This window comes from Chionomys nivalis, chromosome 7, assembly GCF_950005125.1.
Source record: "Chionomys nivalis chromosome 7, mChiNiv1.1, whole genome shotgun sequence".
In the NCBI taxonomy this organism is placed as follows: domain Eukaryota; kingdom Metazoa; phylum Chordata; class Mammalia; order Rodentia; family Cricetidae; genus Chionomys; species Chionomys nivalis.
In genome coordinates, this window is record NC_080092.1 from 16,048,825 (window position 1) to 16,066,407 (window position 17,583).

At 45.4% G+C, this 17,583-nt stretch overlaps 1 protein-coding gene across 1 annotated transcript in view; it reads left to right on the top strand.

Annotated features, from left to right (window-relative positions):
- Positions 1–11,809: 11,809 nt before the first annotated feature.
- The window catches only part of Fbxw11 (F-box and WD repeat domain containing 11), a 104,950-nt gene continuing 99,176 nt past the window's right edge, over positions 11,810–17,583 (top strand). The window contains exon 1 of the mRNA XM_057774413.1: positions 11,810–12,291. Coding sequence (XP_057630396.1) covers positions 11,971–12,291 — 321 coding nt within the window. The 5' untranslated portion in view covers positions 11,810–11,970. The remainder of the gene's footprint in view (positions 12,292–17,583) is intronic.

The following is a 17,583-nucleotide window of genomic DNA, read 5'->3' on the forward strand; positions in this document are numbered from 1 at the left end:
CCTGCTTATTTCAGTATTCTTAGGGTTGGTGACTGAGCAGTTACCATCTCTCAGAGGCACTGTGTTGCCTTTTCCTGGTGTTTCTGTGTTGTATTTTGTGGGTTTTTGTTTGTTTGTTTGTTTGTTCTGGAAATCTCCCTATGTTTTATCTGGTGACCTCAGTGAACAGCTTTTTTTTGGGAGGCTCAGTCTCCAGTAGCACTCAGAGAAGGGAAAACCTTCTCTAGCAGCAATAACACACAAACCAACCAGATATAGAAATGCATACAATTGTAGTCAATTAAAGCCAATGATCAGAGATCAGAAAATGTCAGAAAGAATGGAGGGTGTGTGTAACTACTAGTCAACAAGAATAACATATAGGAAAATACTATAAAACAAAAAAGGAAAAATAAAAGGGAAGTGAAAAAATCCAATTAGAGATTATAAAAGCAGATGAGAAAGAATAAGGGGGTGGGGGAAAGCTGGAGGGTCAGCTCAGCTCTGGGGAGCACTGGCTTCTCTTGCCAAGGACCTGGCTCAGTTTCCAGTACTGACATAGCTGCTCACATCCATCTGGAGCACCAGGTCCAGAAGATCTGGCGCCCTCTTCTGGCCTCTGTGGGCACTATGTACACACCACACACACACACACACACACACAAACACTCTTACACATAAAATAAAAATAAATAAATCTCAAAAAAAAAAAAAAAAACTTGCCAGGCAGTGATGGCACACACCTTTAATCCCAGCACTTGGGAGGCAGAGGCAGACGGATCTCTGAGTTCAAGGTCAGCCTGGTCAAGAGAGTGACTGGCTCCATAACTACTGGAAAACCCTGTCTCAAAACATGCCCCCCAACACACACACACACACAAAACAAACTTAGAAAAGGAATGGGAAAAAATGGTTCAGTCAAAGATTTTAAAGAGAAGATGAGAGGATTAAAAATTAAACATTAAGAAGTGAAGAAATTAAGATGTAAAAGAAAAACTGTAATTATTCAATCAAACATGTATGACATTTTAAACATTTAATAAAATGAACAAAAACCATACTAGTTTCCTTTCCGTCAGAGATCAGCTGTGTCAGTAGAGGTGAAAGTTACCAGCTGACTGGGCACTTACTATTCCTGAGACCGGCAGTTCCCTTTGGAGTGAGAGGTCGCAGGTCATGCACTATTGGCCTTTCCTCCTTCACTGGGTCACTAGACTAGCCACCAGAGGGAGTGGTTTGTGGGCACAGCCAGTTGGACTCTTGGCTGCCTTGCTCCAGGATGTGCTGGAGTGGAACAGAGGTTCTACAGCACCAGTTTATTGGGGGCTTATTTCATCTGCACACTCCAATGGCAGCGTTGGTACTGGAGGCTCTAGTGCCTTCTGAGATGCCCGCTCTTCTGAAATTCCCGTGTAAGTACCTGTATCCTAGCTTTGTATCTCAAAACACCTTCCCACCACACAATCTCTTAGCATTTTGGATTTAGTCTACTCTTTCAAGACCAACATTTGGTGGGTCTGCTATGACTCTGCTTGCAGTTCCAAGAGACAGGAAAATGTGGTGACCTTTGACTTCCAAAGCAGTAAGCAGAGGCAAGACCTTTTTTTTCTTTTCTTTGAGACAGGGTTTCTCTGAGTAGGCCTGACCGTGTGGACCAGCTGGCCTCAAACTCAGAGCTGCTTGCCTCTGCATCCCAAGTGCTGGGATTAAAGGTGTGCTCCACCACCACCCCCAGCCAGAGGCAAAACCTTTTAAAGATGGCTCCTGGCCACTGCACTAGGGCTATCTGCCGGGAAGAACAGACTTCCCCAGTGCCAAAGGACTGTGCACATTCCCAGCCTGTCTCTTCAGGCTGCACTTCAGCATGGCGCTGAGACCTGTGCTGTTTTCTGTCTCTCTCCCTTTTTTCTTCTCAGCCCTGAACTGTGCTATGCCATGGCTGTATTTGGCCTTGGGTCATTCCTTCTCTTACCCTTTCTTCCTTTCACCTCTTGAGTTTTCTCAGGTCTGTTTTTACAACTAAACTTCAGCATCTCCACATCAGCACCCCTTCTGGAAGAGCAGAAGCTGGCCACTGCAGTGTGCTTCTTGTCTGCCACCTCATCCCTTCCAAATCTTTTCGTGTGTGTGTGTGTGTGTGTGTGTGTGCGCGCGCGCGCGCGTGCGTGCAGCAGGGTCTCTCTATGTAGCCCTAGCTGTCCTGGAACTTGTTATGAAGACCAAGCTGGCCTAGTACTCACAGAGATCCCCCTGCCTCTGCCTCCTAAGTGCTATGATTAAAGGTGTGCACCACCATACCAGGGTAAATCATCCCACCCCTGCCCCAACTTCATATTTTTCTGGAAAGGATTTCGTCTTTTTTTTTTTTTTTTTTTTTTTTGTTTTTGTTTTTGTTTTTCGAGACAGGGTTTCTCTGTGGTTTTGGAACCTGTCCTGGAACTAGCTCTTGTAGACCAGGATGGTCTCGAACTCACAGAGATCCGCCTGCCTCTGCCTCCCGAGTGCTGGGATTAAAGGCGTGCGCCACCACTGCCCGGCTCGTTCTTTTTTTTTTTTTTTTTTTTTTTTTGTCTGGCATCAAGCACACTGTGCCAATGCTATTACACATTTCTTTTGCTAGGAAGTCTTTTGTCCTATCTGACTATACTTCTCTCCTGAGTGCTACTATAATTTTTACTTTGTATGACCACAGGCTCTAAGAGAAATTTCTGTATTAAAGTGTGATTACAATTATTAAGCACAATTCGTCAAATATGCATATTAATATCATAAGTACAGATTTTACTAGAATTATATCTTTTTTTTTTTTTTTTTGATTTTCGAGACAGGGTTTCTCTGTAGTTTTTGGTGCCTGTCCTGGAACTAGCTCTTGTAGACCAGGCTGGCCTCGATCTCACAGAGATCTGCCTGCCTCTGCCTCCCAAGTGCTGGGATTAAAGGCGTGCGCCACCACCACCTGACTAGTCTTAAATTTCATTCGGCCTCAGTTCAGTCCTCCTCTGATGTTGAGACAACAAAGCATTGGAAGCCATTTGACTGGTGGGAGGAAGGTTTTTTTCTTTTTTCTTTCTTTTTGATATAGAGGTCTCACTATGTTGCCTAGACTAGCATGGAACTCACAAGTGATCCTTGTACCTTCACTTCCAAGGTAATTAACTATAGATGTGTGCTGCCCCCCTAAAGCATTTTTTAAAATGCAGGTATTAGGGAAACCTACCTAAAATTAGGCATGGAAAAATGCCTTCCAACATTTTTTCCTTTCTTTCTCTTCTCTGTTTTCTTGGCGGTAAGAATTAAGCTAACAACCTCATAGCTTTTAAGTGACTATATATTGTATAGTGGGGACCATCATGTATGGTTTATCAATTCCTTCCCTACCCTCTTTTTTTTTGTGTGGCTTAACATGAAGCCCAGGGCTTCATATTTTCTGTTTTCTATTGGACTCAAAGAACAATCTGCAGAGCCGGGCAGTGGTGGCACACGCCTCTAAATGCAGCACTCAGGAGGCAAAGGCAGGCGATCTCTGAGTTCCAGGACAACTAGGGCTTATACTGAGAAACACTGATTATGTGCAGGTCACTTGCCAGCTCGAGGCCATGTAACTGAGTACAGGTCAATGAAGGATGAGCAAGAACCACCGTGTGCTTCTGAGATACAGTAGTTATTGACTAGTGAGCCCCCTCTGCATATCTCTTCCCTGTAATACTGGACGTGTTTCCCAGAATATGCAACACTCACTCACCTACATGGATAGCGCATGAACAAGGTTTGTTTATTAGTGAGGATACTTCAGCTACACAAACTTAGTATCATGTCGGCTTGCCTAGGCTGTGAAGATACTTCTCCGAATTCTGATCATCTGTTTCTGCTTAGGGTGGGATACAAAAGAGATCTGTGTGCAGGATGTGGGGCATGGGAAGTGTTTTAGTTAGGGATTCTATTGCTGTAGAGAGACACCATGAATTATTATTATTATTATTTTGTTTTTTTAAGACAGGGTTTCTCTGTTGAACAGTCCTGGCTATCCTAGAACTCACTTTGTAAACCAGGCTGGCCTTGAATTCACAGAGATCCACCTGTCTCTGCCTCCTGAGTACTGGGATTAAAGGCTGCCCAGCTATGACCATGGCAACTCTTAGAACATTTAACTGGGGCTGGTTTACAGTTTCAGAGGTTATTCCATTATTGTTGTGGTGAGAAGCACGGCAGTATGCAAGCAGGCATGATGCTGGAGAAGGGGCTGAGAAGTCTGTATCTTGATCCACAGGCAGTAGAAGTCACACCGGCCACGGTTTGAGCATATGAGGCCTCAAAGCCCACCTTCACAGTGACACACTTCCTAATAGTGCCACTTCTTGTGGGTCAAACATTCAAACACATGAGTCTATGGGGGGCATTTCTATTCAAATCACCGCAGAAGATGAGTGCTGGTCTTATGTTACCCATGCACCACGCCTCCTTCTGCTTCTCTGATTCCTGGGCCTGAGTATGTGTCTCTTTAACAAAGGCCCATTCTCTGAATAGAACACATGCCCATAAAGGGAGACACAAGACACAATGACACGGTGTGCCACTGCACCTCCACCTCACTTCCTGATGGCCCCACCCTGAGACCAGCACATACTGAGAAGGAAGCAGCTTTACTGAGAGTGCTTGTCAAGTCAGACAATGACACAAAGTCAATTCCTTGTTGGAAAAGTCCCTTACTAAACTCTAGTTGTTCTGATTCTCCCACTTCTTTATTTATTTGAGACAGGGTTTTTCTATAGCTTTTTTTTTGGAGCCTGTCCTGGAATTCACTCTGTAGACCAGGCTGGCCTCGAACTCACAGAGATCTGCCTGTCTCTACTTCCCTAATGCTGGGATTAAAGGTATGCGCCACCACCACCTGGCTGAGTCTCCCATTTTTTTCCTTTTTCTTTTTCCGTTTAACGTGTTACAGGCAGTGGTAGCACACACCTTTAATCTCAGCACTCAGGAAGTAAAGGCAACCAAATTTCTGAGTTTGAGGCAAGCCTTGTTTACAGAGTGAGTTTCAGGACAGTCAGGAATACACAGAGAAACCCTGTCTCAAAAAACCAAATAAACCAACCAACCAAACAAACAAACGTTATTGGGGCAGAAGAGGTGGCTCAGCAGTCAAGAACACTTGCTGCTCTTGCAGAGAACATGGTGGCTTCCAACCTCTAACTCCAACTCTGGGGCATCTGATGCCTCTTTTGGCCTCCTGGGAACCAGTCACAAATGGAACGTGCATACACACATGCAGACACTCATAGACAAAAAATAATTTGTGCTTGGATGTGTATGGGTACATGTGCCAGGAAAAGATGGATAAAGATGCATCATCTTCTCTTCCTTCCTTCCTGTTTTTCAAGACAGGGTTTCTCTGTGTAACATCTCTGGCTGTCCTGGAACTCACTTTGTAGACCAGGCTGGCCTAGAATTCAGAGATCCACTTGCCTCTGCCTCCCGAGTGATGGGATTAAAGACGTGTGCCACCACCGCCCAGCAAAGATACATAATCTTATCATATGGGTAAAATAAAGAGTGTATTGTTTTACTATGTCTTACTAATACTCTTTGCTAATGGTCTGAAAAGAGCTGAATCAAAATCTTGCTCCATATAATTATCACTTTGTATAATATACTTGAGTTTAGAAAACTCATCATGGATCAAAGCGCAGTATTTTAAGATGCCACCCCACGAACACCTTCAATAGGAGTCACAAGGAAGGAAAACGCCTGGGGAGATGGTTTAGTGGGCAAGAGTGCTTGCTATGTAAGCAAGAGGACCTGAGTGTGAGTCCCCAGCCCCTCTGTAGAAGCCAGAGATGGTGGCACATGCCTCTAACCCCAGGGTAGAGACAGGCAGATTCCAGGAGCTCACTGGCCAGTCAGCTGAGGTCAGGATTATTGAGAGAACCTGTCTCAAAAAACAAGGAGAAGCAGGGTGGTGGTGATGCACGTCTTTAATCCCAACACTTGAGAGGCAGAGGCAGGTGGATCTCTGTGAATTCAAGGCTAGCCTGGTCTACAAAGTGAGTTCTAGGACAGCCAGAGTTGTCACACAGAGAAACCCTGTCTCGAAAAACCAGCCCTCCACCAAAATGGGGAGAAAGGAAGAGATGTGACATCTTCTTCCATGTGTACGTGTGTGTGTGTGTGTACGTGTGTGTGTGTGTGTGCATGTGTGTGCACTTGTACACATGTGGATATAACACACACAACAGATAGATGATAGATAGATAGATAGATAGATAGATAGATAGATAGATAGATAGATAGATAGATAGATAGATAGATAGATACATGAGACATATATTCTCTCTCAGGAGTTTGTGTCATTTTGATTCAAAGTGATCTCATGGAGTTCACTGTTTTAGATGAGCTAGCCCCCCAAGTCCCAGCTATCTGTGGCCACTTAACATTTACTTCAGAGATAACAAACTTGGAGATAACAAACACGACCTTACTAGATTCTGAAGGTCAGGAGCCCAGGAGTGGCAAGTTCTGCTCAAGTTTGTTGAAGGAATACAAGTTGGGGCTGGGAAGCTGGTACCCTACTGAGTTGCCACTGGGCAGATAAGCTCAGTTAGGGGTCATGGTGCTAATACTGAAAGAGGATTGGGGGAGAAGAAAAGAGCAAGGGAAGAGGGGAGAGAGGGAGGCAGAAGAGGGAGAGAGAATGAACATATATGAGACAGACACAGAGAGTGAACATGTGAGACAGACAGAGAGTGAACACGTGAGACAGACACAAGACACACACACTCACAGAATAAAAACACGTCAGACAGATAAAAGACAGAGAACGCATATATGCGAGACAGACAGACACAGAGTGAACATATGCAAGACAGAGACAAGACACACACACAGAATGAACACACGTGAGACAGACAATACACACACACACAGAATGAACACACGTGAGACAGACAATACACACACACAGAATGAACACACGTGAGACAGACAATACACACACACAGAATGAACACACGCGAGACAGACAATACACACACACAGAATGAACACACGTGAGACAGACAATACACACACAGACAGAATGAACACACGTGAGACATACACACACACACACACACACACACACACGGGGTGGGGGAATACACATGAGACAGCCTGAGGGTCATTTGCTGCTTGGGCCACCAAAGCAATAAGAAAAGAAGGTACAGTGAAGGCAGGACTGCTGTGCTCATGCTCTCTGCTGAAGTGAAGCAGTCTCTCAAAGCATGGCTAGGCAGGGTTGGTTTGGAGCTGACTGCCAACGTGCATACATACATGTTGTATATGAACACGTTTTACTATGGAATGTGAAGCCAGACCCTTGGCTCTTACCTTACACTGTGTGATATATGCACCTTCTGCCATGGCAATATGACATCTCCTGGGGCCTGTGTCACACAGAGAGGGTCATAGATCTGCACCAACTTCTTCACTGTCAAAATGCCTTGCAACCCTTGGCCCAGAGCTGTCTGAAACTCTGGGGAGAAATTCCCTTAAGTCTTTCTGCCTTTGTCTGTGATCAGAGTTGATACCAAGGGCATCAACCTTGATACCAAGCCTGCAGCAACAAGAATACCTGCACACCCAGGTTCGTGTCCAAGAGGCCAGAGGGTATAAGCCTTGGCCTAGTTTACGTAAGACTTCTGTCATAAACATGAATTTTTAATCCCTTTGAGCTTTTGGAATTTGAACTAATGTTAGTTTTCTTTTTCTTTTCAGGAGGCATATGATTAAACCTTTGAGGTTTTCTGATGCCAGGGGCTGCAAACTCAGGTATCTATAGGGATTTAGCATTCAAATGAGAAGCATGCAGATTGCTATGATGTGAATGTCCCACCAAAGCTTTGGTTGAAATGGAATCCCCATAGTGAGGATTAAGAGGGGTTTGTGTTGTGAGGGCTTTTCCTCTCATAAATTATTTAACCCCTTCATAGATTAATGGGCTAATAAGGGAGTTGCTTGGCGATGGAAGTGAGTTTTCTCTGGTTAGCTTGCTCTGTCTTGCCATGTGATGACCACTGTTTGCCATGGCCCAATAGAAGGCTCTCACCTATGCCTAGCAGATCCTGGCATCATGTTCTTGCTATGAATTAAATCAGTTTACTTTCTTTCTTTTTTCCTTTTGTTTTATTATTTCTTTTTCAAGACAAGGCTTCTTTGTGTATTCCTGGTTGGCTTGGAACTCGCTATATAGACCAGGCTGGCCTTGAAACCCAGAGATCCTCAGGCCTTTGCCTCCGAAGTGCTAGGACTAAAGGTGTGCACCATTGCCCAGCTTCAATTTCATTTATTTATTTATTTATTTATTTATTTATTTATTTATTTATTTATTTGGGTTTTTCGAGACAGGGTTTCTCTGTGGTTTTGGAGCCTGTCCTGAACTAGCTCCTGTAGACCAGGCTGGTCTCGAACTCACAGAGATCCGCCTGCCTCTGCCTCCCGAGTGCTGGGATTAAAGGCGTGCGCCACCACCGCCCGGTAATTTCTTTTTTTTATAAGTCATCTATTGTCAGATAGTCTAATACAGGAGCAGAGAATGGACTGTGACATGGGTAACGAACTATAGGAGTAATGGTGACTGTGGACATTATTTATTCAAAGACACACTTTGTAAAAGGAAGGTAGCTGCTACTGAATCACTGTATGTTGCAGACTATTTGATGACACTGTGAACCCTGAGATTTTGTTAATTAAATAAAATCAACCTTGGGTCAAGAGGTGGAGTCAGCAACTAGTCGACAGGAAGTAGCCATACAGAGAAAGAGGGAGTCCGGAAGATGAACAGAGAAACATACAGGAAGTAGTGAGGAGGGACTTTGAGTCTGGCGACTTTTTTGGTTTGGACAGCAGAACAGAAGCTCCCTGTCTGAGATGCTGGATAAGAAGGAAGGTCAGCTGGTTGCTTCTCTGCCTCTCTGAGCTAGCAGGCTTTGACCCCAGCACCTGATTCCCCAGTCTTTACTGGTAAAAATCGTAAGATTGAGTGTAGTTAGTGGATTGTAAAAGAGGGTGTCAGTTCTCTCAGAACTGGAGTGCCAGTGAGCCACCCATTGTGGGTGCTGGGACCTGAACCCAAGTCTTCTGTAAGAGCAGAAAGCATTCTCAGCCACGAGTCCATCACTCTAGTCCTCCTAAAATGTAAAACTTTTGTTTTTGTAGACAGCGTTTCTCTGTAGCTTTGGAGCCTGTTCTGGAACTAGCTCTTGTAGACCAGGCTGGCCTCCAACTCACAGAGATCCTCCTGCCTCTGCCTCCCGAGTGCTGGGATTAAAGGTGTGTGCCTGGCTTAAAATGTGAAACTTTTAACTGACTGAATTTGGCAGAGGGCGTTCAGATTAGAGATAGGCCACCCTTTTGTTTTGTTTGAGACAGGGACTGGAACAACTTGCTTTGTAGACCAGGTTGGCTAAGAACTCATAGAGATCCTCCTGCCTCTGCCTACAGAGTGCTGAGATTAAAGTTATGTACCAGCAGGCCCGGCTCTGACAAACCAATTTTATTTATTTTTTTTTACGTTTGAAATCTTTTTTTTTTTTAAGATTTATTTATTTATTAGGAATACAATATACTGCTGGCAAGGAAGACACCAGGTCTCATTACATTACAGACGGTTGTGAGCCACCATGTGGTTGCTGGGAATTGAACTCAGGACCTCTGGAAGAGCAGCCAGTGCTCTTACCCTCTGAGCCATCTCTCCAGCCCCGACAAACCAATTTTAAAATAATGAAGATGGTGGTGTAGGCTAAACATACACATGGGACGATCATATTCACATGACCCCTACATGTTATACTCCTACATGCTTTACTGTATGACAGATGCTGGGTCCTTCGGCTGGCTGTTATATTGATGAGCTCCAATGAACTAATCTTTCAGGATCCATAGAACTTCCCACACTCACTAGGGACATATGACTTGATTTGGTCAATGGGGCAATTGGAGCTTGGTAAGCATCTGTTGATTGGTCTTGTCCTTCTTCGAGCCACCTTCCAGAGGCTTGAATGATAAGAAGCCAGTGGAAAAGACAGGCCCCAGAGGATGAGAAATCATTTTGAATGTGTTCCCAGCGGATTACAGCCCCATGTGTAACCTCAGCTTATATCACATTGGTCCAGATGAGCCTGGCTAACCTACACAATCGTAGAAAATAATAAACCATTGTTATTCTAAGCTACCAAGCCTTGGCACGGTTTGTTATGTAGCAATAGGTAACTGAAACAGAGGTCATTTAACCTACCCTCCTGTCTGGTGAAATCCAGACAGCAAGGTAATGGCAGTAACTCTAATTCTGGGCTTTTCTCAGTTGCTTCTCTTTCACTCTCTTGGTGAAAGCCGCCAGATAAAGACTATAAAATCACAAACTCTAACTGTAGGGAATTTACACTGTGATTTGGATGCACCCTTATAACTGCAGTACCTTGATCTTTGGAAATGGAAAGAGTTTGAAAGTCATCCACTGCACTGGGGCAGAGGATTAAAAAACACTTGAGAAACGGAAAAGCAGTCTCTGCCATTGAGAAGTGGGCTGGGTACAATCATCCAGGCCCTCGATAATAGCCAGAGCCTGGCCCTCAGCTAGGTCTCCTGTAAAACATAAACAACTTCACAGACCACCAACATCACACAAGGCTATTCTGTGACCCTATCTTATGGATCAAGACAAAAACAAGAGCATTCACTCCATAATCATTTGTGTACACAGATAAAACGTGAGCATTGCCCAAGCCATACACACAGCTACAAAAAGATTAAACACTTGAATCTGGTCAACATGAGGGGCTGTCACCAATTGCTGCATTAGCTTCAATCTAACTTCCCCCAGATAACACGGAGGTGTCCAATCTTAGAACTACTCCCACTTCCTGACAGTCCCTGCTCCAGAGCCTCTTCAATCCTCTTCGCCATTACCTAAGGTCTCTTACTGAGATGTCCACAGTTCAATGATGTAAGTTCTCTTCTGCTTCAGTTATAAATAAACCCACCTTGTTCAACTATCACTGTGTTCCTGGGGGATTTTGGTTTGAGGGTACTGACAAACTTGGAGAAGTCACAACGGGGTTCACTGGAAGTCTCCAGCTGTGTTCCTTCTTCGCATCTTCATTGGAAGTCTCCAGCTGTGTTCCTTCTTCGCATCTCTAACTCTTGGTTAATGTCTGCTGTCTTTCCATTAGAATTAGGCTTCGGCTGGACGGTGGTGACGCACGCCTTTAATCCCAGCACTAGGGAGGCAGAGGCAGGCGGATCTCTGTGAGTTGGAGGCCAGCCTGGTCTACAAGAGCTAGTTCCAGGACAGGCTCCAAAGCTACACTGAGAAACCCTGACTCGGGGGGGTAAAAAAAAAGAATTAAGCTTCGTGAGAACAGGGGAGTCTCTGCTGTTACTTTCGAAGTTGATTCCCAATGCTTAGGGCAGTACTCAGCAGAAACTGAATGCTTAAAAATAAACCTTTTCAGAACGAATAGCTTCCTTCTCACGGTTCAGCTCTTCCCGGTCAGTGTAGCGGATCTTCATACACCTGTTTCCCAACTCAGTCTCCAAAATCTTGCTCTTGAGATGTCCATCCTCCCCTGGCTGCGTCTTCGGGCTCTCGGCCCCCTCCTCGCACTTCCTAGTGCACCTTCGACCCAACTGTCTCCACCACCTGTCCCTACCAAATGAAACACACACGGAGTGACGGCACAGCCAGCTAGGCGAAGAGTGGGCACTGCAGACACCCACGGCGCATGTGCGGAAATCGGTTGCACCGCAAAGATCTCAGACAAGTGAGAAGTTGCCTCCGAGTTTCCGTCCGGGTCCGGGCAGCCCCAGGCTGCCAGGAAGTCAGGAACGGCCAGCCGGAAGAAGACTTCGCGCGCGGGGCTTTATGGGACGAGTAGTCACGGCATTCACGAGGCCCTACCTCGAGCAAGTCCTAGATTTCCCAGGTCGGCTCGTCCCGTACTTACAGCCCTGCGTTCCTCGATGCGCACTCTCTCGAGTGGCGAACCTTCGGCAGAGTTGGTCGGGCGGCTTCTTGCTCCCACAAGGCCGCGCGAGCCGCGGGGGTTGCCGGGAGTTGTAGTCCCTGCTGCGCGTCCTGCGTCCGCCGAGGGGGAGGGCGGAGCTGCCGGCGGCCCGGCGGGCTGGCAGCTAGAGTGGGTGCGAGAGCCGCCTCCACCGCCGCCGCTGCCACCGCCTCCTCCGCCCGGGCCGTTCGCTGCTGAGCGGGGAGAGCGAGGCGGGGCCGCCGGGGCCGCCATGGAGCCCGACTCGGTGATTGAGGACAAGACCATCGAGCTCATGGTGAGTGCGGCCCGCTGGCCCTCCGTTCTTCCGGCCGGCCGGCGGCCCGGGGGCCTGCCCACCTCGGCGTCCGCGCCAGGCTAGCCCCGCTCCCCGCCGCCCGGGCCCTGCCGGTCCCCTGCCGTGGCTCGTTGCTGACGCCTCGCGCTCCCGGTCCGTCCGGGCCTCCGCTCCCCGCGCCCCCCCTCCCTGCTGGGCTCTGACCGGGCTCGGGCACCCCTGCCTCGCTCCTCCAGGAGCCTCCGCTCACTCTCGCCTTGCCATCGCACTCTCGTTTTAGAAGGGGATTTTTTTCCCTTCCCATTCCTCCGGGAAGGCCCTCATCGCGCTTCCCAGCCGCGCTCAAGCCGAGGGTGATGGTGGTGGGAGGGAGTCCGAGACCAGTTGGGGCCGCTTCGGCCTCCGTAACCTAGGTACGGGGAGGGGGGAAGGTTTAGGGGACTCTCAGCACCTTCTCCCCAAGCTATGGCTGTGTGGATGCCAAGATAGGTCCCGTAGGGCTGGGATGTTGGGGGTGCCCTCGATTCTGAGGCTGTGTGGGATAAGGAGACTCTTTCCTGGGCCCCTGTGGTGTCAGGCTTCTTGGACAAAGGGTTTCTTACCCTGCCGTGAAGGATGTTTGTATAGCAAGGCCCCAGGTACTCTGGATTCCATCCCCTAGGAAAGGGAAACCATAACTTTATCATTCGGGAAATAAGAGGGGAGGGGGAAGGGTCGCCACCCGCTCTTAAAAAGAAAAGAGGGGAATTCTTGGCCCACAGAGAAGCAACGATCCCTTTTACTGTTAGAAACCATTGGTAGCCAGACTGATCAGGTCTCTCCGGACACCCCTAACCCCTTTCTGACCTCAGACTTGGTGCCAGAAGTGTTTTTGGAAACAGGACTATGAATGAGTGGCTGGGAAAAGTGAAGAATTTGCTCATTGGTGGAAGAAATAAAATACAGCTGGTTTTACCTGCCAGTTTAAACGTGAGGGAAATTATACTGGGCTCAGGAGAGTTGGGAGGAAATCAGCCTTTGCAAATAGACATACAAAGGGCTTCTGCCTGTGAAAGCGTTGATAGTTTCTTTGTATCTCTGCTTAATACAGTAACAACTAGTATCTGCCCCATGGTAGCGAGGAAAGGTGAGAGATGTACAGAATTTAACAAAACGTTTTGCCTCGTGAGATTCTCTCCAGCGTGAAAATGCTTATTGAGTCAGTGATTCCACTGGGTAGGGTTGGTGACATCAGAGCCACTTCCCCCATTTATGCTATAAATAATAAATGGTGATACTGAAAGTCTGTTGGATAGCCTCATGGTTTCTGTGGATGATGTTATCCAGGGAGTTGAGGTATACGTTTTAAAATGGAAGTATAGTAGCATAAAATAAATACAGAGGTAGTCTCATGTCTGGTCCCTGCACAATGTGCAGAACTGGACTTGTTGAAAATTAGGGGAAAAACAAACTCTGGTAGTTTCTGGGGTGTGTTTGTGTGTGTGTTTGAAGGGATTCTGTCACTTGTGGGATCATTAGGTGCTGAGGAATTTTTCATTTTTAGCATCAAATGGTTGGTTACAACAGTTTGGGCAACTTTTACAGTGGGTTATTCTGACAAAATAGCTTTTAAAAATTGTTACTTCTGTATAATTGTGAATGTGTGTGTGTGGCTGCACACCACAGTGGGCATTTGGTGGTCAGAGTACAACTTTGTAGAGTGACTTCTCTCCTTCCTTTACATGGGTACTGGAAGTTGAACTAACATCGTCAGGCATGTATGATCAAATGCATTTGACTGAGCCTTCTTGCTGACCTCTGTTTTTGGCAAAGTTTTTTTTTTTTTTTTTTTTTTTTTTTTTAAGACAGGGTTTCTCTGTGTAGTTTTGAAGCCTGTTCTGGAACTCACTCTGTAGACCAGGCAGGCCTTGAACTCACAAGAGTTAGTTCCTCCTGCCTCTGTCTCCTGAGAACTGAGATTAAAGGTGTGTGCCACCACCACCAGGCATGTTCCATCCTCTTAAACAGTTATGTCTGCTTTCAGTGTGACCAGTCAGTGTTTCACACCGAAACACATTCACTTAAGACAATCAAAATGTCTTCTTCAAAAGAGTTTGGAGAATACAGTGTAACCCATGGCATGGTCTTCAGTCTGTGACTAGAGAAAGGCTCTGTTCCACATTTACTTGCTGGTTTTGCTCATAACTTAAAAAGTGTTGTGGGTGCTGGGTTGCATCTCAGTAGTAGAGCAGAAGCTTAGTGAGAACCATGAATCCCTGATGGGTGGTTTAGAGTTTGTATGATAAAATGTGCTGTTAAACAAAAGAGATGTCAACCCAACCAAGGACATAGGAAGTTGGGATTTAATTCTTAGAAATTTAATAATAAAAAATGTAGTAGTCATGATCAATTTTAAAATTGTTTTTAAGGATTTTTTTTCCCTCAAAGCTGATAACTTTGTTAGCACCACTAGGCAATCTATCTCATGAACTGTAGCTGTTTATTTTAGTGCAGTAGATAGCTCGAGTACTTGGTTACTGAAGAAGTCTAGCATCAATAGACAGATCAGAATGCCTTTAAAATCCAGGAGCATCTATCTAGCTTTCTATGTTCACTACATTTCAATTATAGTTTCCAGAAATCAGTTGAAAATACATTTAATAATGACTTCAAAATAGCATGATTGAAGGAAAACTGGTTAAATTGATGGTAGTTTGAAAGTCTAGCGCATAAAATATTCCACATTTTTGTGAGTCCTCTTTTGGGCTCAGATATTTGGGATCATATAGCTTGTGTGTGTTTGGTACCTATTGGTTGACAAGATGACTTATGTGCTGTTCTAGATTGCACTGCGTTAAAAAGAGGAAACTGACTTTGTGTCATCTTGATTTCTTACTTGTCAGCCTTTTACTTCGATTTTGATTTTTTTTTCTCTCTTGCACTTGGTGAGACTCATGGCAGTCTTGACAGCCTCTTGAGTGCTGGGGTTACAGGTCTGAGCCACTATATACCCTTTTCTGTTTCTTTTTACAGTGCTCGGGCTCAAAGCCAAGCTTGGCTCATGCTAGGCAACTGTTCTGCCATTAAGCTACCTCCCCCACCCCATTATTTTGTGCTTATTTTATACATTTAGAGGAATTAAAGCTAGTTATAGTGGGGACTACACCTATAGTTTACTATAGTACACACCTTGTTGAGTTCTCTCCCTAGTAAAGAGATGGTGGAGGGAAGATGGTAGTAGCAGAATAGTTAAGGTTTCAGAATTCAATTCCTCACTTTGTGACTTATTCCTCCTTGAGGCCTGGGCCTGCCGAAGGTGCTTGCATGTCTCTGCCCTTCTGCATAGGACTGCGACTTTAATAAAATACGTTAAGAGTGCTCTCGTTCTTCCTCCCCTTTCCACTTTCTCCTTTTCTTCCTTCTCTTTCCCCTTTTACCTGCCTCCCCCTCTCTTTCTTAACACACACCCCTTTTACCAACTCCTTGCCTTCTTCTAGGGTCTTGTGTAGCCCAGGCTGGCCTGGAACTTTGTACCCAAAGCTGGCCTTGAACTCCCAATCCTTTTGCTTCTGCCTTCCAAGTGCTGGGATTATGGTTCTGTGCCACTCTCCTCAGCAAGGTAATACATGAACTCTTGATAGAGACAATGATTTTATAGTTGCTGATAGTGAATAATTTAATTATACTGGTCCAGTGCTGGGCCTGCTTTGTGGACCTGTTTTCTAAACTTCTTTGTAACAATCAGCTTTATTATGAGTAAGTTGGAATAGCAATGAAACATTTTGGAAATAGTCAGAGTTGACCAGACTTTGTCTGGTTTGCGGATTTCACTGGAAAGAATGTAAAGTGCATTATGCATCACATTGAATTGATGTACAGGCACTCCTTAGGAAGCACTCACAAGAGCTGCAGATTGACAGAGAGGTGGCTAGTTTCCCCCATGAAAAGATAGTAAAATGCTGCTAATAGTTTAAGGACACAAGCCAATGGGTAAAGATACTAGCCACCAAGCCTGACTACCTAATCTCATTCCCTAGGACTCATAGAGGAAGGCAAGAACAAACCTTTGGAAAGCACACTCCACTCCGATGCACATAAATAAATGTAATTTTGAAGAAGTTTAAGGATTAGCTGGGTGGTGGTGGCCCACACTTTTAATCCCAGCATGGGGTGGGGGGCAGATCTCTTGAGTATGAGGCCAGTCTGGTCTACAGAGCCAGTTCCAGGACAGCTAGGACTGTTACACAGATAAATTTTTGTTGTGTGGAGGAGCAGCGGGGCTTCTTCCCACCACCCGGCTGGCTTTACTCAAAATAATTACACGGAACTGTATTCTTTTAAACACTGCCTGGCCCATTAGTTCCAGCCTCTTACTGGCTACCTCTTACATATTGATCTAACCCATTTCTAATATTCTGTGTAGCCCCACAAGCTGGTGTCCGGCGGGAGAATCATGGCGACTGCCTGACTCAGCTTTCTTTCTCCCAGCATTCTGTTCTGTCTGCTCCGCCTGCCTAATTTCTGCCCTATCAGGCCAAGCAGTTTTCTTTATTAATTAACCAGTGAAAGCAATAGATAGATAAAGAAGTCACTCCCACATCAAATTTTGTTCCAGAAAACAAAACCCCAAACAGCAACAATAATAACAACAAAGTTTAAGGATGATAATTCTGTCTCATGGGTGTGAACAGAACAAAACATTTGTAGCTACACTTCTATAGTGTTACTAGCTTTTGAAAGGTTTACCCCTCTGCTAAGAGACCTTAAGTGAGTCATTTCCTTTGTTTTTATCTCTTAAGTGGATGAAGTAATGCAGATTAAAATATAGTGGTCCTTATTAAGAAGGTGCAATATAAATGCTAATTTTAGAGTTAATGAAGTATAAGTAGACTGTAAAACTAAAGAGATAAAAGAAACTTATAAGATAAATTTTTTTTGTTTGTTTTCTTTTTTATTCTTTTTTTCTTCCTTTCTATCTTTGACTTAGCGAGGCAAATAGGATTGTTTGACCTGTCAAGCAATTGGGTGACTGCAGCTGTCCTTTCATTGCTCTCTGGTGTCTGCTAACTCACCAAGTGATACAAACCACATATATTTAGAGGATCTTTGACGGTCTAAAGAGGCCATGACTCTAATATAACCTACCTGAGGATTTGCAGTAGGCTAAATGTCCTTCAGACTGCTGTAGTCTGCCCTTTGAGTAGAGACCTAGCCCAGGATACTCACTAAGTAGGCCACCGACACAAATTCCTAGACCCACACCCATATGACCATTGGGCAGTGCTTTTGGGGCAGTGAGTTCTCAGCCTTTGT